This window comes from Oncorhynchus nerka, linkage group LG3 (genome assembly GCF_034236695.1).
Source record: "Oncorhynchus nerka isolate Pitt River linkage group LG3, Oner_Uvic_2.0, whole genome shotgun sequence".
In the NCBI taxonomy this organism is placed as follows: domain Eukaryota; kingdom Metazoa; phylum Chordata; class Actinopteri; order Salmoniformes; family Salmonidae; genus Oncorhynchus; species Oncorhynchus nerka.
The window spans coordinates 78,000,680-78,024,184 of NC_088398.1; the positions used below are offsets into that span (position 1 = coordinate 78,000,680).

At 42.5% G+C, this 23,505-nt stretch overlaps 2 protein-coding genes across 4 annotated transcripts in view; both read right to left on the minus strand.

The window, feature by feature from the left end:
* The window catches only part of LOC115113630 (high affinity cGMP-specific 3',5'-cyclic phosphodiesterase 9A-like), a 63,184-nt gene extending 57,030 nt beyond the window's left edge, over positions 1–6,154 (minus strand). For 2 of the 3 annotated variants that reach the window (XM_065016055.1, XM_065016053.1), the window contains exon 1: positions 5,795–6,152. The gene's annotated coding sequence lies outside the window, so the exon portion shown is untranslated. Of the gene's footprint in view, positions 1–5,794 lie in introns of all 3 variants that reach the window. The other variant, XM_065016056.1, reaches the window with a different exon arrangement.
* Positions 6,155–7,212: 1,058 nt separating this feature from the next.
* LOC115113639 (glucose-6-phosphate exchanger SLC37A1) overlaps positions 7,213–23,505 on the minus strand; it is a 34,252-nt gene continuing 17,959 nt past the window's right edge. Inside the window, exons 12-20 of the mRNA XM_029641515.2 lie at positions 21,616–21,706; positions 19,326–19,388; positions 18,969–19,054; positions 16,592–16,640; positions 16,311–16,384; positions 15,840–15,918; positions 15,572–15,669; positions 14,892–14,968; positions 7,213–8,406 (exon numbers count right to left, since the gene is read on the minus strand). Of these exons, the coding sequence (XP_029497375.2) occupies positions 8,391–8,406; positions 14,892–14,968; positions 15,572–15,669; positions 15,840–15,918; positions 16,311–16,384; positions 16,592–16,640; positions 18,969–19,054; positions 19,326–19,388; positions 21,616–21,706 (633 nt within the window). The 3' untranslated portion in view covers positions 7,213–8,390. The remainder of the gene's footprint in view (positions 8,407–14,891; positions 14,969–15,571; positions 15,670–15,839; positions 15,919–16,310; positions 16,385–16,591; positions 16,641–18,968; positions 19,055–19,325; positions 19,389–21,615; positions 21,707–23,505) is intronic.

Consider the following 23,505-nt stretch of genomic DNA (forward strand, 5'->3'; position numbering starts at 1 on the left):
AAATGACATCGCCGAAGTCAAGGAGCGGTAGGATAGTCAGTTTCATGAGGGTATGTTGGGCAGCATGAGTGAAGGATGCTTTGTTGCGGAATAGGAAGCCGATTCTAGATTTAATTTTGCATAGGAGATGCTTAATGTGAGTCTGGAAGGAGAGTTTACAGTCTAACCAGACACCTAGGTATTTGTAGTTGTCCACATATTCTAGGTCAGAACTTTCCAGAGTAGTGATGCTAGTCGGGCGGGAGGCCCATCATTGATGTACACAGAGAAAAGAGTCGGCCCGAGAATTGAACCCTGTGGCACCCCCATATAGACTGCCAGAGGTCCGGAGAACAGGCCCTCCGATTTGACACACTGAACCCTATCTGAGAAGTAGTTGGTGAACCAGGCAAGGCAGTCATTTGAGAAACCAAGGCTGTTGAGTCTGCCGGCTGTTGAGTCTTCCGAGTAAAAAGCCTTGGCCAGGTCGATGAAGACGGCTGCACAGTACTGTCTTTTATCGATGGCGGTTGTGATATAATTTAAGAGTGTGGCTGAGGTGCACCCATGACGGACTCGAAAACCAGATTGCATAGTGGAGAAGGTACGGTGCTGCAGCTCTTTCAGAACATCTGCTGCCTGGATTAGGGGGGCTGAGATGTTGGCCGGGCTAGTGGAAAGCATGGCCAGCCGTGGAAAAATGCTTATTGATATTATCAATTATTGTAGATTTATTGGTGGAGACAGTGTTTCCTACCCTCAGTGCAGTGGGCAGCTGGGAAGAGGTGCTCTTATTCTCCATGGACTTCACAGTGTTCCAGAACTTTGGAATTAGTGCTACAGGAAGCAATTTCTGTTTGAAAAAGCTAGCCTTGGGAAAGGACAGAGAGACAAAGGAGAGAGAGAGAAACAAAGGAAAGGAGAGAGAGAGAGAGAAAGGAGGGAGGGAGAGAAATAAAGGAGAGAGAGAGATAAAGGAAAGGAGAGAGAGAATGTGGGTGTGAGAGATTGATACCAGTAACAGTATGAGAAAATGAAGCATCACATAGACAAGCAAAAGAGAGAGGGTGAGAAAATGACATCAGGAGAGAGAAAGAGAGAGGGAGAGAGAGAGAGACGGAGAGAGAAAGACAGCAGGAGAGAGAAAGAGGGAGAGAAAGAGAGAATGACAGCGGGAGAGAGAAAGAGTGAGAGAGAGAGAGAGAGAGAGAGAGAGAGAGAGAGAGGAAGAGAGATAATGACAGCGGGAGAGAGAATAACAGCGGGAGAGAGAATGACAGCGGGAGAGAGAAAGAGAGAGAATGACAGTGGGAGAGAGAAAGAGAGAGAATGACAGTGGGAGAGAGAAAGAGAGAGAATGACAGTGGGAGAGAGAAAGAGAGAGAATGACAGTGGGAGAGAGAAAGAGAGAGAATGACAGTGGGAGAGAAAGAGAGAGAATGACAGTGGGAGAGAGAAAGAGAGAGAATGACAGTGGGAGAGAGAAAGAGAGAGAATGACAGTGGGAGAGAGAAAGAGAGAGAATGACAGTGGGAGAGAGGGAGAGAGAATGACAGCCGGAGAGAGGGAGAGAGAATGACAGCCGGAGAGAGAGGGAGAGAGAATGACAGCCGGAGAGAGAGGGAGAGAGAATGACAGCGGGAGAGAGAAAGAGAGAATGACAGCGGGAGAGAGAAAGAGAGAGAATGACAGTGGGAGAGAGGGAGAGAGAATGACAGCCGGAGAGAGAGGGAGAGAGAATGACAGCGGGAGAGAGGGAGAGAGAATAACAGCGGGAGAGAGGGAGAGAGAATAACAGCGGGAGAGAGGGAGAGAGAATAACAGCGGGAGAGAGAATGACAGCGGGAGAGAGAAAGAGAGAGAATGACAGTGGGAGAGAGGGAGAGAGAATGACAGCCGGAGAGAGAGGGAGAGAGAATGACAGCGGGAGAGAGAGGGAGAGAGAATGACAGCGGGAGAGAGAATGACAGCGGGAGAGAGAATGACAGCGGGAGAGAGAATGACAGTGGGAGAGAGGGAGAGAGAATGACAGTGGGAGAGAGGGAGAGAGAATGACAGCGGGAGAGAGAAAGAGAGAGAATGACAGCGGGAGAGAGAATGACAACGGGAGAGAGAATGACAGCGGGAGAGAGAATGACAGCGGGAGAGAGAATGACAGCGGGAGAGAGAATGACAGCGGGAGAGAGGGAGAGAGAATGACAGCGGGAGAGAGAATGACAGCGGGAGAGAGAAAGAGAGAATGACAGCGGGAGAGAGAAAGAGAGAGAATGACAGCGGGAGAGAGGGAGAGAGAATGACAGCGGGAGAGAGAAAGAGAGAGAATGACAGCGGGAGAGAAAGAGAGAGAATGACAGCGGGAGAGAAAGAGAGAGAATGACAGCGGGAGAGAAAGAGAGAGAATGACAGCGGGAGAGAAAGAGAGAGAATGACAGCGGGAGAGAAAGAGAGAGAATGACAGCGGGAGAGAGGGAGAGAGAATGACAGCGGGAGAGAGAAAGAGACAAGGTGCCATATTTTTTCCCAAGCAACAACTGACCAATGACAAACGAACAAACAGATCAGCATCAGAAAGAGAACAACAGCTCAAACACAGAAATAAATTAATCTCTCTCTATGAGCTCACAGATGTGGATTCACAGACTACTAGCCTATACACCACAGCATATCCTATAACAAGTGGCCAAACAAGCTCACAGAGAAACATTAAAGAGAGAACTATAGAAAAACTGTAGAAAAAGTGACATGAACTGCAATAAATGCAAAGAGCCATCGGAGCATCATAAAAGGTGTTTATATGTCTTCTTTATGGTCCTGGTCTTCAGTCTCCTCTACTCCACTGGGTGTAGGCCTAAGTGTAAACAGACCTCTGGACGGGGTCTACACCCACTATACCGGCTGTGTTTGTGGAGGGTAGTTCACATGGAGTACAACAGATACAGACTGGATGAGATTAGGGAGTTTGTGACCACATTATCAAAATTGGTCTTTGTGCCAAATCCTAATATTAGATGCATGCATGTCATAAAGCAAGTATTCCAAGCGATTTAATCAAAGGTTTTAGATGTATCTCAAGTTAAGATTTGCTGAGGTTTTGCTCGAGTAAGAAACCTGAACAATCGCTGCCTAGAATCCAGCATGGAGGGTATAATAAAGAGATGTAAAGTACATGCGTTTTAAAACGACAGAAGATGGGCTTAAAGTATGGTAGAGGCAGTCTACATAGACTGTCCCAGATCTATTCCAGAACTGTCCCAGATCTATTCCAGAACTGTTCCAGAACTTTTCTAGAACTATACAACGGTCCAGCAAAGTAGACCCAGTAAAAAGCTGGTCCTCTCATGTTAATCCTCAACAGAGTTATTCTTCAACCTGTACTCCCTCCCTCTAAGCAACCGCAAAAAACTATTAGCTCTAAGACTGTTATTTTTGCCCACTTAAATGATCATGCTGTCACCAAAATGTTACTCTACATCTACACATATTTTTCCATTCCACGCAGGTTCATAAACATAGTGCAATGTTTCAAAACGTGATTTGCTGAAGAAGCAACTGTTACGGTTTTCTTCTGTCGAAGGGGAGGAGGACCAAAATGCAGCGTAGTTATTTATAAACATCTTTAATAAAGATGAAAATACAAACAATACCCAAAAAACGTGACAAACCGAAACAGTCCTATCTGGTGCAACAAACACAGAGACAGGAACAATCACCCACAAAACACAACACCAAACAGGCTACCTAAATATGGTTCCCAATCAGAGACAATGACTAACACCTGCCTCTGATTGAGAACCATATCAGGCCCAAACACAGAGACAGAAACAATCACCCACAAAACCCAACACCAAACAGGCTACCTAAATATGGTTCCCAATCAGAGACAATGACTAACACCTGCCTCTGATTGAGAACCATATCAGGCCCAAACACAGAAACAGACAAACTAGACACACAACATAGAATGCCCAGTCAGATCACACCCTGACCAACCAAAACATAGAAACATACAAAGCGAACTATGGTCAGGGTGTGACAGCAACAGAAAGAGAAAGTGTGTGTACTGGGACATTTACAGCTTCCAGGAATTGTGTACAGATCCTTGCGACATGGGGCCGCATCATGCTGAAACATCATGCTGAAACATCATGCAACGGCGGCGGATCTACGGCACGACAATGGGCCTCAGGATCTCTGGGCCTCAGGATCTCTGGGCCTCAGGATCTCTGGGCCTCAGGATCTCTGGGCCTCAGGATCTCTGGGCCTCAGGATCTCTGGGCCTCAGGATCTCGTAACTGAGATTTATCTGTGATGAGCACACTTCTCCAGCGCTCCAGTTGCCATTGAAGGTGAATATTTGCCCACTGAAGTTAGTTACAACGCTGAACTGCAGTCAGGTTAAGAACCTTGGTGAGGACGACAAGCATGCATTTGATCTTCCCTGAGACCGTTTCTGACAGTTTGAGAATACATATTTCCGTTGTGCAAACCCACAGATTCATCAGCTGTCTGGGTGGCTGGTCTCAGACAATGCCGCAGGTGAAGAAGCCAGATGTGGAGGTCCTGGGCTGGAATGGTTACACGTGGTTTACGGTTGTGAGCCGGTTCAACATAATGCCAAATTCTCTAAAATGACATTGGAGGGGGCTTATGGTAGATAAATTAACATTAAATTCTCTGGCAACAGCTCTGGTGGACATTCTTGGAGTCAGCATGCCAATTGCACACTCCCTCAAAACTTGAGACATTTGTGGCATTGTATTGTGTGAAAAACTGCACATTTCAGTGACCTTTTATTGTTCGCAGCACAAGGTGCACCTGTGTAATGATCATGATGTTTAATCAGCTTCTTGATATGCCACACCTGTCAGGTGGATGGTTTATCTTGGAAAATGAGAAATACTCACTAACATTTATGTAAGCAAATTTGTGCACAACATTTTAGAGAAATAACCTTTTTGCGCATATGGAAAATGTCTGTGATATTTTATTTCACATGAAACATGGGATCAACACTTTACATGCTGCGTTTATATTTTTGTTCAGTATAAAATTCCAAAACAAAACCGCATGTTCATGCAAGTAATTTGTTTATTGGACAAATATGCTCACGTTAAATCAATTTATGATTATCATGAAGTATCACTTGTGTGTCCCAATCTATTATTTCACTTTGGTCGTTCAACAACATAATTTGACCATCTCTGAAACATTATGTGAGTTGCAGCGCATAGATGAGGAAAGGCTACTGAATGTAGACTATTCACGTCGCATTTAGAGCGGCTATTGCGCAGTTTCCTCCCGCATGTTGTTGGAAGACCAAATCGAAAGTTTAAATGAAGTGATGCTTCGTGATAGTTGTTAACGTGAGCACAGGCCTATTTGTCCAAGAAACAAATTACCTGCATGGACACGTGGTTTAGTTTAGCAATTTTTGTTCGTTTGACATTTGGCAACGTGAAACCAACCAGACCTAATGACAAGAATACAATGTAACACAGTCAAACTCGGACTAGAGCTCAGAAGTATGAGAACTCACCATAAGAAACTAGAGATTACTGTGAATGTGTCCAATGTACAGGATTTTCTGAACATTCTGTTTTTCTATATGCATCAACATGTGCGAATAGATTCATTGAATTGTTATTATTTATAGTATGATAACTGAGGTTATCCTATATAAAGCAAAACTATCATTGCACCTTTCTTCCTAATTTTTCTCATGCAATATTGGACCTCTTGCAAGGTACATGAAAGGGTGTAGTAGTTGATGATGAAACAGGCTGACAAGATATAAAACGGTTGATTGACAGTTTACCTTCTGAATTCTGCCATCGACGTCCAGGTAGATTACTCGATACACCGACGAAGCTGATCCCATCTCTCTCTTTCCTCCCCTCTAGCCTGTCTCGCCGTCACCTAGGTCGAGGACTCGGAATGTGGGCTATAGGCCACCGCTCCGCTCCGTCGGTGGTCGAGCTGGAACCCCCCCGAGAGCGGTCGGTGCGTCTCTGAATGGGGAAATTAAATTAGCGTTTCAACATCATCTCTCTCCGTCACTTACCTAGCTCTCTCTCATCTCATAAACTCCCTTTCTTCTCCCCCTCCCGCCCGTCTCAGCCTCCCTCAACAATCGCACATAAACTGGAGAGCAGGAAATACAGTTTCCCTCTGAGCCAAAACTGCTTGAATCAACGTTGTTTCCATGTCTTTTAAACCAAACAATGCCATGTGATGACGTTGAATCAATGTGGAAAACCGATTGGTTTAGCAAAGTCATCAATTTAAGAGCATTTCGTATTTAAAAATAATAATTTTAACCTAAATCCAATGACAGGGTAAAATGTTTGATTGATTTCACGTTGAATTCACGTTAGTTGACAACTCAACCACATGTAGGCCTAAGTCAAAACTAGACGTTGAACTGGCATGTGTGCCCAGTGCGTTTTTTCGCTCTCATCGCCATAGTTACTGGGTCTCCTGAAGGAAGCAGGCGCGGCTGGTACAGGTTTGCCTGCAGGTCGCCCACTCAACCCCCAGCACGCAGTCGATCTGTCTGTCCGCTACGTCCATTCAACTTTTAAAAACACAGGCTAAATTATACCCTGAGTATGGCTATTAAAATCATCTAAATAAACTGTATTTATTTGTCAAGGAATTTAAAAAAAGGATATGAGCTAAGGAGAGATAACCAAAGCCAGGAGCAAGCACTGTGAAAAGGGAAGTTTCAAATTGAATTTAGTTTCTTGCGTGGGAACCCGCCTGTGAGATTCACTCGATAACATATCCAGTTTTGCAGACTCGAGTCAGCTCAGATGTTTTGTGATGCATGTCAGATGAGTCATCGACAATCAAAACAATATACTAATTATACCTTCAATAAACACTAATTGAATTTAGCCATATAATCCTGAATAATTACATTCTGGTTTATTTAGGCACAATATGAGCAGCTTACCACCAGTTATGACTGATTTGTTAAGGACTGTTAATGTTTATTACAGTCCTGCGAGAGAGAGATAATGTGTCAGTTCAGTGGAGGACTAGTTGTCAAAAGTGTACCGGTTTTTTGTTTACATCTTCCACCCCCAGCTGAGACAGCTAGAGACTTCAGACCACTCTTCACCCTGACTGGAACACCTTTAGCTTGGTTGACAAAACAACTCAACATTATGCTTCAAAACCAAGATTGAGATATTTTGCTTTGGTTATAGAGGCTTCCAGAGAATTTGGTAATACAGACATGCCATCATTTTTATTTATTTACCAAGAGTTCATTACAAATCTACAATTGTCACCAAGACCATGTAGCTATAGTAATCAAGTAAGGCTCACACATACGTCACTGAACGAAGCAACTGCCTGACAAACAACAAAAGGCACACACTATTTCAAGTACTACCACTGAAGAACTTAGATGAACGTTTTATCTTCCTCCACGATGTGCTCTATCTCCACATAAATAAAATGGACATGTTGTTGGATGGGGTCTATTCCACTTCAATTCTGTTTAACACAGCAAGTGAATTGGAATTGACCACAGCCTCTGCATGTGTCATCATGAAAGTTAAGAATATATATATTTGTTTATAAAGATGATTATCACCTATATTTCTTCACTCATTTGGCATTTTGTGCTATTTACACTATAAAAAGGGACTTGAGTTAGCAGGCATTAGTCAAAAGGAACACATTCAAAATGTTCACATTGTAGAGGCAGAATAAATGAACTCACTTTTATATGATCATTTAAGGTTTGGGATGATGGTATTTGATATTTTCTACATCTACATAAAACATCATCACTAACGTTTTCAACATTGCACTGCCTAAAGAAAAGCTAATTCAGAAATTATTGATCCTCCTCATCAGTTTGAGTATGAAATTCTACATACCAACTCTAACACAAAATGTTACATTCATAGGATTGAAGTCACCAAACATAATTTGTTGATCATATACAAATACAAAATAGCAGTACCTGTATATACTTCATTTACAGAGAAAATACACCACAGAACAGAATAATATAATGGCAACTTTAAAAAAATTATACTAATACATTTCATATCAATTATAATGCATTTCCACACAATCTTTGGTTCCATAAGGCAGACCTGACAGCAAAATATATATATATATATTATATTTAAGGCCCAGTGTGCTGTAGAACAAGTAAAACAAAAGTTATAGTGGTACGTGCTCAGAGGAACTTTGGATGGCTTGGTTGGTTGCTTATTATCTTGTTACCGAATCTTCAATCGGCTTTCATTCGGTTCTAAGGAGGTGCTGCTTCACACTAGCTCAGTTCAGTTACTGGACGGAGGTACAGGTTAGTGGCATAAGATGCAGCGTGTGTGTCTGTGCTGAGGGACAGTCTGTTCACTCCTCTGTCTGGAGTTAGTGCAAAGTGCTCAGTGCTCTTTCATCCTACAAGAGAGAAACAGAAAAACGGAATTCGATCAGGGACTATGATTTATTTATTTGCATGAGGTAAAAAAACAAGAGATGCTCGTTAAAGGCACTTCTCACTTTCAAATGTTTATAGAACAAAATCAAAAAAGTATCCTGATATAAGAAACAAATAGATTTACAGAAAGAATAAATGAAAACATGATGAACCAGATAAAAAAAAATAAAGAGAAAGGAGGTTCAAATTAAATAATAATAATAATAATAATTATTATTATTACGGGACAAAGATAGGCAGAAGGTTATTTAATAATAAGGCACGAGGGGGTGTGGTATATGGCCAACATACGGTTAAGGCCTGTTCTTAGGCACGACGCAATGCGGAGTCCCTTGATACTACAGCCCTTAGCCGTGGTATATTGGCCATATATCAAACTCAGAGGTGCCTTATTGCTACTATTAACTGGTTACCAACGTAATTAGAACAGTAAAAATAAATGATTCGTCATACCCGTGGTATATGGTCTGATGTACCATAGCCGTCAGCCAATCAGCTTTCAAGCTCAAACCACTCAGTTAATAATGGGATTTATACAAAGGGTGGGGTCTTACCCTGGAGGATTATTGGTTAAAAACACATTCCAGCCCAGTGTCTATTCCACAAGTTACCACCAGCTAAATCTATGATGCTGAAATGGCTATTTACTCTGTTCCATCTCACTGTGCAATGCACTGTCTCATCAGCCCAGCCAGGCAATTAATAAACTTGAGCTCCACTATAAAAAGCATCGAGACATTATCTCCCATTTCTTTTAGACTAGCAATTGGTTTACAATAGTGGAGATTTGTATAAACCTCGCTTTCTCTCTCTCCCCCTCTCTGACATTTGCAACATTGTTTCAATATTGAAATTCGATCTCCAGCTGTCCCATAGTAATGAACGTGTAGGGGTCGGGATTAGGGATGAGATAGAAAGTTCGATCTCCAGCTGTCCCATAGTAATGAACGTGTAGGGGTCGGGATAGGGATGAGATCGAACTTTCTATCTCCAGCTGTCCCATAGTAATGAACGTGTAGGGGTCGGGATTAGGGATGAGATAGAAAGTTCGATCTCCAGCTGTGCCATAGTAATGAACGTGTAGGGGTCGGGATTAGGGATGAGATAGAAAGTTCGATCTCCAGCTGTGCCATAGTAATGAACGTGTAGGGGTCGGGATTAGGGATGAGATAGAAAGTTCGATCTCCAGCTGTGCCATAGTAATGAACGTGTAGGGGTCGGGATTAGGTATGAGATAGAAAGTTCGATCTCCAGCTGTGCCATAGTAATGAACGTGTAGGGGTCGGGATTAGGGATGAGATAGAAAGTTCGATCTCCAGCTGTCCCATAGTAATGAACGCGTAGGGGTCGGGATTAGGGATGAGATAGAAAGTTCGATCTCCAGCTGTCCCATAGTAATGAACGTGTAGGGGTCGGGATTCTGGACAAGACAGACAGACATGCAGCTTTTCTCAGCCAGTCAAAATCACGAATCAGCATAATTATTATGGATATATGGCAGAGGTTATTGGGATGAGTCATTCTATGGAATGTCTAGTAGATATTCCTTCATTTTGTATTTGAAGGAATTGAAGGTGTTGCAGTGCATGAGGTGGTTCCAATAACTTATATATATAACACACTAGATGACTAACAGTGGGCGCTGTTTTGAAGCCACCGTTCCTCCATCTTGCTATTCCCCCACCATTGTAAAACCATCTATTATACATACACCATAATGCACACTTTTAAATTATATTATGTGAGCTAAAGCTAAATATAAAAAAATCTATTAAAAATGTTTTTCTTAAAGTTTAAGTCTTTGAGATTACTAGCATTATTGTCCCCACTACAGCAAAAACAATACTTAAATCCTTGTAATTTTGTCTTTGAAACATTTAATTGAAATACTGTACAATGCCATGCTTTCACATGGAAGACTGCTCCTACTGTGGAGCGCCAATATGGCCGACTGGTGGATTCAAATGACCAATACTAAGCACCAGCAATCCAGGGTTTATATACATCATTGGGTGGTCCGGGAGACTGTTCCAAAACAACAGATGTGATGGAAGATTAGGTCAATCTTGTACGGAAAAAAATGGATGTGGAGATCGCTGGCAGTTCTTGTAGAATAACGAGGAACCTTAATATTGAATTTGAATAGTGTTTGGAAAGAAACGGAGAAGATTCATTTTAATTTGGAATACAAAAACAGACACACTTGAAGATGGTTGACATAAATATTGAGGATTTAAAAGGCGAGGAACTGTCACGACTGTGAGTGAGTTGCTATCCTCACAAAACAATTTTGGAGAAGGAAGGATGTTATTGAGGTTGTTTTTATAAGTAGTGGCCCAGACTATATTGCAATCTGAGATAATCTATTATTTTAAGGTGTAATAGGCTACAGATAAAAACAAATATTTTCTTGGGATGAGATGTTGAACTCGTCCCATGACACCCGATAGCCTTTGCAATTTTATCAGAGAGAATTTAAATACAATATTTTTCCTCAATAAGGATACCTAGGAATTTGGTGGGATAGTAGATCATTTGATATGGATTTCCTTTTGGAATTTGTAAAAACATGTTCTAATAAAAAGCATGTAAGATTCTGGAAATTAAGCAGTTTATCTACTTAGCAAGATGAACTCGTGGGATAACACCTTTTCATGCATACGCTAATGTACCTCATCTTCAAATAATATTTTTGCAGGAATCTTCTTGCGAATGATTTTGCCGAAGATTGTATCACCTTATAGTTTTGTGATTTTTATTCGTTTTTATTTCTATTTGAAATTTTAGTTTAGTTTCCATTAGTTTTCAGACTTGATTTACCTTTTCCATTTCAGTTTGATAAAAGCATTTATTATTTAGTCTTTATATGATTTAGTTTCAGTTTTAGTGTTAGGGACAGTATGTGTTGTAGGCCTATAGCAGGGGTACTCCAGTACTTTTTGAGATGGTTTGGTTACACACATTTCCTTGGTGGCAAAGTTCCAGATGGATATTGTCATTTATCGGCATAGTAACAAACCCCCGACACCACGCGACCCCAACTGTCCACACCCGTCTTGTTTGTTAATGCTAAATTCATGCAATTCAACCAATTTTCCATGTCTTATGTGTGTTCATATGATACTAGGAGTTGAATCCTGACCGAATTCCAAAAACTAAATAAATTTAATTTATAAAATGCCCGTCTCACCTCATCTTTATCCTGAAATTCTTTGTGGGCGCTGTTAAGATGAACTTGAAAATTGGTTGGGTGTTTCCACTTTTATTTTTTTTTAACCTTTATTTAACCAGGCAAGTCAGTTAAGAACAAATTCTTATTTTCAATTACGGCATAAGAACTGACTTGTTAAGCCACTGTTCTACACACGCTGCCATCTTTTGTGCTTAGCCTTTTGCGATCGGCCACAGCTGGTGTTGGGTTTGCTGCTGCCATTGTTCACAGCTATGGTCCGCCACCTCCCTCAGATTTTGTCCCTGTTAGCCACTGATAGCTAGTGACAGTGATGCACAAGCCAGGCCTATTTGAAAGATTGCCATCTACTGTCAGCATTTACCCGCCAGATTCAAAAGCTCACAAACCCCATTAGGAAAAAAAAAGGTTGAAAACCCGATTTGATTTTAGAACGGGAGAAAAAACGAACTACAATTAAACAATGTATTTTTAGTTTGTTTCAAAGTGAAATATAAGTTGTTTCAGTATAGTTTTAGTTTTTCAAAAGTTTTTAAATATTTTATTTCAGTTTACTAAATAGTTTCCCCAATTTTAGTTTCAGTTTTTGACTATAATAACCTTGAAGCTTCCAATCATCGTACTAACGCTAATTAGCATTGACTAGCGAAACCACCCAACTTACATCATAATACACACAGACATAAAAATGATATCCACAAGTTCATCTGACTGATTTATCAGTATTTCTGTGACATACAGTGGGGGTTCCGAAATGATTGACACCCTCGATAAAGATGAGCAAAAATGACTGTATAAAATACAAATAGAGCTATATTGTATGCTCAAAACATTTTGATAATTATATTATTTTATAGTAATACAGTGGGAAGAAAAAGTATGTGAACCCTTTAGAATGACCTGGATTTCTGAATAAATTCGTCATATAATTTCATCTGATCTTCATCTAAGTCACAGCAACAGACAAACACAGTCTGCTTAAACTAATAACACACAAACAATTATACGTTTTCATGTCTTCATTGAACACACTGTGTAAACATTCACAGTGCAGGTTGGACGAAGTATGTGAACCCTTGGATAACAGGTTGACCCTCCATTGGCAGCAATAACCTCAACCAAACGTTTTCTGTAGTTGTGGATCAGACCTGCACAACGGTCAGGAGGAATTTTGGACCATTTCTCTTTACAAAACTATTTCAGTTCCACAATATTCTTGGGATATCTGGTGTGAACCGCTCTCTTGAGGTCATGCCACAGCATCTCAAATCGGGTTGAGGTCAGGACTGACTGGGCCACTCCAGAAGGCATATTTTCTTCTGTTCAAGCCATTTTGTTGTTGATTTACTTCTGTCTAATGGGTTGTTGTCCTGTTGCATCACCTAACTTGTTGAGCTTCAATTGGAGGACAGATAGCCTTACATTCTCTTGCAAAATGTCTTGATAAACTTGGGAATTCATTTTTCTGTCGATGATCGCAAGCTGTCCAGGCTCAGTGGCAGTCCCAAACCTTGATGCTCCCTCCACCATACTTTACAGTTGGGATGAGGTTTTGGTTTTGGTGTGGCTGGGCCCTTTTTCCTCCACACATAGTGTTGTGTTCCTTCCAAACAACAACACAACTTTAGTTTCATCTGTCCACAGAATATTTTGCAAGTAGCGCTGTGGAACATCCAGGTGTTTTCTTTTTTACAAACGTCAGACGTGCAGCAATGTTGTTTTATTGGACAGGAGTGGCTTCTTCCGTGGTGTCCTCCCATGAACACCATTCTTGTTTAGTGTTTTACGTATTGTAGACTCGTCAACATAGATGTTAGCATCTTCCAGAGATTTCTGTAAGTCTTTAGCTGACACTCTAGGATTCTTCTTAATCTCATTGAGCATTCTGCCATGTTGCAGTCATTTTTGCAGGACGGCCACTTCTAGGGAGAGTAGCAACAGTGCTGAACTGGTCTATAAACTCTCTATTTATAGACAATTTGTCTTACCATGGACTGATGAACATCAAGGCTTTTAGAGATACTTGTGTAACCCTTTCCAGCTTTATTCAAGTCAACAAATCTTAAACGTAGGTCTTCTGAGATCTCTTTTGTTCGAGGCATGGTTCCACATCAGGCAATGCATTTTATGAATAGCAAACTCAAATTTTGTAAATGTTTTTTTTATTTTATATAGGGCAAGGCAGCTCTAACGAACATCTCCAAACTCATCTCATCCAAACTCATCTCATTGATTGGATGATGTCAGAGAGAGGCAGTTTAGCTGACTCCAATTTGCTTTTGGAAAAAGTCATTAGCCTAGGGGGTTCACATACTTTTCCCAACCTACACTGTGAATGTTTAAATGATGTATTCAATATAGACAAGAAAAAGACAATAATTTGTGTGTTATTAGTATTAAGCACACTGTGTTTGTCTATTGTTGTGACTTCGTCAAATTTTAAGTGACATTTACGCAGAAATCCAGGTAATTCCAAAAGGATTCACATACTTGCCACTGTACAATTGCTCAAAGAAAGAGATTGTGTTTAACAGGTAATACATTTAGTCTTCTCTCAAAAAGTTACACGTCAAAATTGACACCTCTAAAGAGTCTTATAAATAAAGTAGTCAAAAATGAAGTATTTGGTCCGGTTGTTCTAGAGCACAATGACTACATCAAGCTTGTGACTACAAACTTGTTGGATGCATTTGCAATTAGTTTTCGTTGCGTTTCAGATTATTTTGTGCCCAATAGAAATTAATGGTAAATAATGTATTGTGTCATTTTGGAGTTACTTTTTTATTATAAATAAGAATATAATATGTTTCTTAACATTTCTACTATAATGTGGATGCTACCATGATTACAGATAATCCTGAATGAATCGTGAATAATGATGATTGAGAAAGTTACAGAAGGTCAAAGATCATACCCCAAAGACATGCTAACCTCTCACTTTGACCAATAACAGAGGAGGTTAGCATGTCTTGGTGGTATGATCAGTGGCCTCAATCGTGATTATCAAGCCTGGATACCACCCTAATACCGGAGTGGCAGGGTAGCCTAGTGGTTAGAGTGTTGGACTAGTAACCGGAAGGTTGCAAGTTCAAACCCCCGAGCTGACAAGGTACAAATCTGTCGTTCTGCCCCTGAACAGGCAGTTAACCCACTGTTCCCAGGCCGTCATTGAAAATAAGAACTGACTTGCCTGGTTAAATAAAGGTAAAAGAAAATAAAAGTAGAATATACACCAAACAGAGAGAAGTCACTTACTCTACTGTGGTGCTGCCAGAACGAGGTTTAACCACGTTGGCAGAGGTCAGCTCCTTTGTCACCAGCCGCAGCAACAGCTACAGAGAAAGCACATCCACACACATTAAAACCTCATTCTATGAAATCCACACACATTAAAACCTCATTCTATGAAATCCACACACATTAAAACCTCATTCTATGAAATCCACACACATTAAAACCTCATTCTATGAAATCCACACATTAAAACCTCATTCTATGAGATCCACACACATTAAAACCTCATTCTATGAGATCCACACACATGAAAACCTCATTCTATGAAATCCACACATTAAAACCTCATTCTATAAAATCCACACACATTAAAACCTCATTCTATGAAATCCACACACATTAAAACCTCATTCCATGAAATCCACACACACATTAAAACCTCATTCTATGAAATCCACACATTAAAACCTCATTCTATAAAATCCACACACATTAAAACCTCATTCTATGAAATCCACACACATTAAAACCTCATTCCATGAAATCCACACACACATTAAAACCTCATTCCATGAAATCCACACACATTAAAACCTCATTCTATGAGATCCACACACATTAAAACCTCATTTCATGAAATCCACACACACATTAATGCACATTTCAGGTCAACTACTTAGAAGATTAGCATGTGCACACACCACCAGTGCTAGGAAGTCAGCTGCCATCAGCATGTAGAAGACCTGGTTCCATCCCCGTGACGACAACACTCCTGCCAGGAGGGGACCTATCGCTGCACCTGAGAAGAAAACACATCATCCCAGGACAGTTAGTAAGTGACAGAGATAGTCCTATGCTGAATTCAAAAGCAACCCGTGGTCGTTAGCTACCGCCTCGTGGAGCTATTTTATCATGTAGGATCTACTGGTGGGGCTGGAGGTGACCCGGAGAAGAGGGCGAGAGACTAACCTACTGATCCTGTGCCGTCGATGATGGCTGTGACAGTAGAAAGGGCTCTCGAGTTGCCCTTCAGGCTCTTGTGTGTTCCCTGGAGTCAAAAGGTCAAACAGAGAGAGAGGCGGGATTTGAGGTCAGAGAGAGGCGGGATTTGAGTTCAGAGAGAGGCGGGATTTTAGTTCAGAGAGAGGCGGGATTTGAGTTCAGAGAGAGGCGGGATTTGAGTTCAGAGAGAGGCGGGATTTGAGTTCAGAGAGAGGCGGGATTTGAGTTCAGAGAGAGGCGGGATTTGAGGTCAGAGAGAGGCAGGATTTGAGGTCAGAGAGAGACGGGATTTGAGGTCAGAGAGAGGCCCACACACAGGAAATACTGAAATAGTATGGCCGCTCAAAAATTTAGGAAGATAAAACTAGGGAGGATTATAAACTGTGTAAAAGGATAGCGAGACAGACTCGCAACACACACACACACACACACACTCACCAGATCAGCAGACACTGCTGTTGTAATAAGGGCATATGGTCCATTCACTAGCCCTCCACACACCAGCAGCATACCTAGGAGGTACACGGCACATCAAAACACCATTCACTTGATCGTTGGTTGAATGTCAAAACCAACCAAGCTTGTGACATAACACTGTTCACCTGTAAGTCATTGACAGTCAAAATAGCACAGCCAATATCTATATAAGTCAATGGGCTCAGGAGAGGATTCAGTCAATCCCTCAACACAAACTGGAGAATATGAGAATTTATCCCTACCGATGGTGGGTCCCAGTCCAAACTCACTGATCATAGAAAAGCCATAAAGCTGAAACAAAGAACAAAAAACAACAGCTATCAAATACACTGAGTGGACAAAACATTAGGAACACCTGTGTACACAAAACATTAAGAACACCTGTGTACACAAAACATTAAGAACACCCGTGTACACAAAACATGAAGAACACTTGCTCTTTCCATGACAGACTGACCAGGTGAATCTAGGTGAAAGATGATCCCTTATTGATGTCACTTGTTAAATCCACTTCAAAATCAGTGTAGATTAAATGGGGGGAGACAGGTTGAAGAACGATTTATAAAAACTTTGAGACAATTGAAATATACTGAACAAAAATATAGACCCAGGATGCAACAATTTTAACGATTCTACAGCTCATATAAGGAAATCAGTCAATTGAAATAAATTCATTAGGCCCTAATCTATGGATTTCACATGACTGAAATACAGACATGCGTCTGTTGGTCACAGATACCTAAAAGGTAGGGGCGTGGATCAGAAAACCAGTTCGTATCTGGTGTGACCACCATTTGCCTCATGCAGCGTGACACATCTCCTTCACATAGAGTTGATCAGGCTGTTGATTGTGGCCTGTGGAATGTTGTCCCACTCCTCTTCAATGGCTGTGCGAAGTAGCTGGATATTGGCCTGAACTGGAACGCGCTGTCGTACACGTTGATCCAGAGCATCCCAAATGTGCTCAATGGGTGACATGTCTGGTGAGTATGCAGGCAATGGGAGAACTGCGACATTTTCAGCTTCCAAGAATTGTGTACAGATCCTTGCAACATGGGGCTGTGCATTATCATGCTGAAACATGAGGTGATGGTGGAGGATGAATGGCATGACAATGGGCCTCAGGATCTCGTCACGGCATTTCTGTGCATTCAAATTGACATCAATAAAATGCAATAGTGTTCGTTGTCCATAGCTTATGCCTGCCCATACCATAACCCCACTGCCACACCATGGGGGTCTCTGTTCACAACGTTGACATCGGCAAACAGCTCACCCACACGACACCATACAGGCTGTGTGCCATCTCCCCGGTACAGTTGAAACTGAGATTCATCTGTGATGAGCACACATCTCCAGCGCTCCAGTGAGCATCGAAGGTGAGCATTTTCCCACTGAAGTCAGTTACAACGCTGAACTGCAGTCAGGTGAAGACCCTGGTGAGGACGACGAGCGCTCAGATGAACTTCCCTGAGATGGTTTCCGACAGTTAGTGCAGAAATTCTTCAGTTGTGCAAACCCACCATTTCATCAGCTGTCCGGGTGGCTGGTCTCAGACGATCCCACAAGTGAAGAAGCGGGATGTGGAGGTCCTGGGCTGGCATGGTTACACATGGACTGCAGTTGTGAGGCCGGTTGGACGCACTGCCAAATTCTCTAAAACAAAGTTGGAGGCGGCTTATGGAAGATAAATTAACATTAAATTCTCTGGCAACAGCTCTGGTGGAAATTCCTGCAGTCAGCGTGCCAATCGCACATTGTGTTGTGTGACAAAACTGCATATTTTAGAGAGGCCTTTTGTCCCCAGCACAAGGTGCACCTGTGTAATGATCATGGAGTTTGATCCGCTTCTTGATATGTCACACCTGTCAGGTGGATGGATTATCTTGGTAAAAGAGAAATGCTCACCAACAGGGATGTAAACAAATTCGTGCACAAAATGAGAGAAATAAGGATTTGGTACGTATGGAAAATTTCTGTGATATTTTATTTCAGCTCATGAAACATGGGACCAACAATTAACTTTTTATATTTTTGTTCAGTGTAGATTTTGTATGTGTGCCATTCAGAGGTTGAACGGGAAAGAAAAGATTTAAGTGCTTTTGAACGGGGTATGGTAGTAGATGTCAGGCGCACCGGTTTGAGTGTCAAGAACTGCAACGCTGCTGGGTTTTTCACGCTCAACAGTTTCCTGTGTGTATCAAGAATGATCCACCACCCAAAGGACATCCAGCCAACTTGATAACTGTGGGAAGCATTGGAGTCAACGTGGGCCAGCATCCCTGTGGAACGCTTTCGACACCTGGCAGAGTCCATGCCCCGACCAATCAAATCAAATTGTATTTGTCACATACACATGTTTAGCAGCCAACTTGGTTAGCAGCCAATTGAAGCTGTTCCGAGGGCAAAACTGGAGGGCGCATATTAATATTAGGAAGGTGTTCTTAATGTTTTGTACACTCAGTGTACATGTCCTGTAAGGTTCATGATGCATGCTCATATTTTTATTCATTGAGATGATCAACTGTGATTCCTGTCCTGTACAACAAGGGGAGGCTTGGAAAGAGGTAGAGACAGACAGAGAGCAAGACCGAGAGAGAGAGAGACGGACAGACTCACAGTAGGAGCAGCCAGCAGCAGCATCACTGCACAGGTAGTGGCCCTCTTTCCCAGCTTATCAGATATGACCCCAGCCAGGATTCCCCCTATACAGACAGACAGACTATGTGATGAGCACAACAATCAAGAAAATAGGAGTGGTTTGAGGGTAGTTCTATTCCAATGATGCAGGAATGATGTCTATTAGTTTCCAATGATAATCTCGACAAATAAAACAATCTCTGACACAAAACACACACAAAGGAGCAGAAACATCCAGATCATAAGACAGTTATATGGTTCGTTTTGACATCATGAAGCTACATGAAAAAAACAGATGTAAAAACAACCACTGAAAACTAAAAAAAGGGAACATACCCACAATTCCTCCCACGTCAAACAGAGTGGAGAGCTCTCCGGCCTTCTTGGCATCTAGGTGAGCTGAGACAGACAGACAGACAGCACATTATCTCAACACCTCTGGCAAACAAAACAAGTGACAATACTAATAATGCTACCTGGCAGAGCACGGGAGTAACTACCTGGCAGAGCACGGGAACAACTACCTGGCAGAGCACGGGAACAACTACCTGGCAGAGCACGGGAACAACTACCTGGCAGAGCACGGGAACAACTACCTGGCAGAGCACGGGAACAACTACCTGGCAGAGCACGGGAGTAACTACCTGGCAGAGCACGGGAGTAACTACCTGGCAGAGCACGGGAACAACTACCTGGCAGAGCACGGGAGTAACTACCTGGCAGAGCACGGGAGTAACTACCTGGCAGAGCACGGGAACAACTACCTGGCAGAGCACGGGAACAACTACCTGGCAGAGCACGGGAACAACTACCTGGCAGAGCACGGGAACAACTACCTGGCAGAGCACGGGAACAACTACCTGGCAGAGCACGGGAACAACTACCTGGCAGAGCACGGGAACAACTACCTGGCAGAGCACGGAACAACTACCTGGCAGAGCACGGGAACAACTACCTGGCAGAGCACGGGAACAACTACCTGGCAGAGCACGGAACAACTACCTGGCAGAGCACGGGAACAACTACCTGGCAGAGCACGGGAACAACTACCTGGCAGAGCACGGGAACAACTACCTGGCAGAGCACGGGAACAACTACCTGGCAGAGCACGGAACAACTACCTGGCAGAGCACGGGAACAACTACCTGGCAGAGCACGGAACAACTACCTGGCAGAGCACGGGAACAACTACCTGGCAGAGCACGGGAACAACTACCTGGCAGAGCACGGAACAACTACCTGGCAGAGCACGGGAGTAACTACCTGGCAGAGCACGGGAACAACTACCTGGCAGAGCACGGGAACAACTACCTGGCAGAGCACGGGAACAACTACCTGGCAGAGCACGGGAACAACTACCTGGCAGAGCACGGGAACAACTACCTGGCAGAGCACGGGAACAACTACCTGGCAGAGCACGGGAACAACTACCTGGCAGAGCACGGGAGTAACTACCTGGCAGAGCACGGGAGTAACTACCTGGCAGAGCACGGGAGTAACTACCTGGCAGAGCACGGGAACAACTACATGGCAGAGCACGGGAACAACTACCTGGCAGAGCACGGGAACAACTACCTGGCAGAGCACGGGAACAACTACCTGGCAGAGCACGGGAACAACTACCTGGCAGAGCACGGAACAACTACCTGGCAGAGCACGGGAACAACTACCTGGCAGAGCACGGGAACAACTACCTGGCAGAGCACGGGAACAACTACCTGGTAGAGCACGGGAACAACTACCTGGCAGAGCACGGGAACAACTACCTGGCAGAGCACGGGAGTAACTACCCGGCAGAGCACGGGAGTAACTACCCGGCAGAGCACGGGAGTAACTACCTGGCAGAGCTGACCACGGAACATAAAGACCTAATGTCAAAAGACAAAGACTGAATGCCCTGACACATCTAGTATATCTTGCATCTCTCACCACAATGCCCAAATAGAGTTTCTATACAGATATAGCAGGGGGTGTTGGTGAACTGAGTGTAGTATAATGTACGTACCAGTGATGTGAAGTAGTTAAGTAAAAATACTTTAAAAAGTACTACTTAAGTAGTGTTTTGGGGAATCTGTACTTTACTATTTATATATTTGACAACTTTTACTTTTACTCCACTACATTCCTAAAGAAAATAATGTACTTTTTACTCCATACATTTTCCCTGATACACCTAAAAGTACTCATTACATTTAGAATGATCAATCAGGACAGAATTATGGCACCTATCAATATAACACCTTGTCATCCCTACTGCCTCTGATCTGTAAATGATGTCTGAGTGTTGGAGTGTGCCCCTGTCTGTCCGTAATGAAAAATAATAAGAAAACCGTGCCGTCTGGTTTGCTTAATATCAGGACATTGATGTATAGCATTTACTTTTACTCAAGTATGACGATGAGTACTTTTTCTACCACTGACCTTAAGTACATTTGAAACCAGATACTTTTAGACTTTTACTCAAGTAGTATTTTGCTGGGTAACTTTCACTTTTACTGGAGTCATTTTTCTGTTCAGGTATCTTTACTTTTACTCAAGTATGACAATCGAGTCATTTTTCTGTGAAGGTATCTTTACTTTTACTCAAGTATGACATTCGAGTCATTTTCCCACCACTGCTACATACCTGCTTTCGTGATGTAGAGCGGCAACCAGAAGAGGAAAGTGTAGCTGACCAGCTTGGCAAACAGCAAACACAGAGAGAACTCAATCACTCCCTGGATGGAGAAAGAGAGAGAAGCAGACTGTCAACAAATAAAAGCTCTATAGTTGTCTAGAATAGAAAGGTACTTGGTTTATGTTTAGGGCCAGCGTTTTCCCCAGTTGCTTATACAGTACCTATGCAATTATTTTTGATCTATTTAAGAGCCTAGGGCACGTGTGTCAAAATACAGCTCTGGAGGGCAGAGTGTCGGCAGGGTTCCGCTGCCCCTTGTACTTGATTTGATCAATTAAGGTCATTGATTAGATAGGAACTCCCCTCACCTGGTTGTGTAGGTCTTAAATTGGACTTGAATTGAAAGAAAATAACAAAAACCAGCCGATACAAGCCCTCCAGGAAATGAGTTTAACACCCTGGGCTTTGGGGAACAGGGCCTGGGCGTTGGTGTGTGTGTGTCACACGGGGTTGGTGGCACCTTAAAAATGGGGAGGGCTCGTGGTAATGGCTGGAGAGGAAACAGTGGAATGGTATCCATCCGTTCCAGATACTATTATGAGCCTTCCTCCCCTCAGTAGCCTTTCTGTTTAACTATCAAATCAAATGTATTTATTTAGCCCTTCGTACATCAGCTGATATCTCAAAGTGCTGTACAGAAACCCAGCCTAAAACCCCAAACAGCAAGCAATGCAGGTGTAGAAGCACGGTGGCTAGGAAAAACTCCCTAGAAAAGGCCAAAACCTAGGAAGAAATCTAGAGAGGAACCAGGCTGTGAGGGGTGGCCAGTCCTCTTCTGGCTGTGCCGGGTGGAGATTATAACAGAACATGGCCAAGATGTTCAAATGTTCATAAATGACCAGCATGGTCCAATAATAATAAGCCAGAACTATCCTTGTGGGTACCAGAAGTCTTCATAAGGATAGTAAAACAAGGACAATTCTGACATGTTGGGAAATTTCGCTGTTCCCTACAACTAAAAATGCTATTTTAGACTTGAACATTACAGTTAGGCTTAGGTTTAGTGTAGGGGTTAGGAATAAGGAGTGAGGGGTATGTTTAGTGTTAGGAGTTAGGGTTAGGTGTAGTTTTAGGGTTAGGGGTAGGTGTAGTTTTAGGGTTTAGGGTTAAGGGTTAGGTGTAGTTTTAGGGTTAGGGGTTAAGGGTTATGTGTAGTTTTAGGGTTAAGGTTAGGTGTAGTTTTAGGGTTAGGGGTTAAGGGTTATGTGTAGTTTTAGGGTTAAGGTTAGGTGTAGTTTTAGGGTTAGGGGTTTAGGGTTAAGGTGTAGTTTTAGGGGTAGGGGTTTAGGGTTAAGGTTTAGGTGTAGTTTTAGGGGTAGGGGTTTAGGGTTAAGGTTTAGGTGTAGTTTTAGGGTTAAGGGTTAGGTGTAGTTTTAGGGTTAGGGGTTAGGTGTAGTTTTAGGGGTTTAGGGTTAGGTGTAGTTTTAGGGTTAGGGGTTTAGGGTTAAGGTTTAGGTGTAGTTTTAGGGTTAAGGTTTAGGTGTAGTTTTAGGGTTAGGGGTTAGGTGTAGTTTTAGGGGTTTAGGGTTAGGTGTAGTTTTAGGGGTTTTAGGGTTAGGTGTAGTTTTAGGGTTAGGGGTTTAGGGTTAAGGTTTAGGTGTAGTTTTAGGGTTAAGGTTTAGGTGTAGTTTTAGGGTTAGGGGTTAGGTGTAGTTTTAGGGGTTTAGGGTTAAGGGTTAGGTGTAGTTTTAGGGTTAGGTGTAGTTTTAGGGTTAGGGGTTTAGGAAAAAAGGATTTGGGATGGGAATCAATTATTTGGTCCCCACAAGGATATCAATACATAAGTGTGTGTGTGTGTATGTGTGTGATATGGGTGGTGTGAGAGCTCAGGTGACTGAC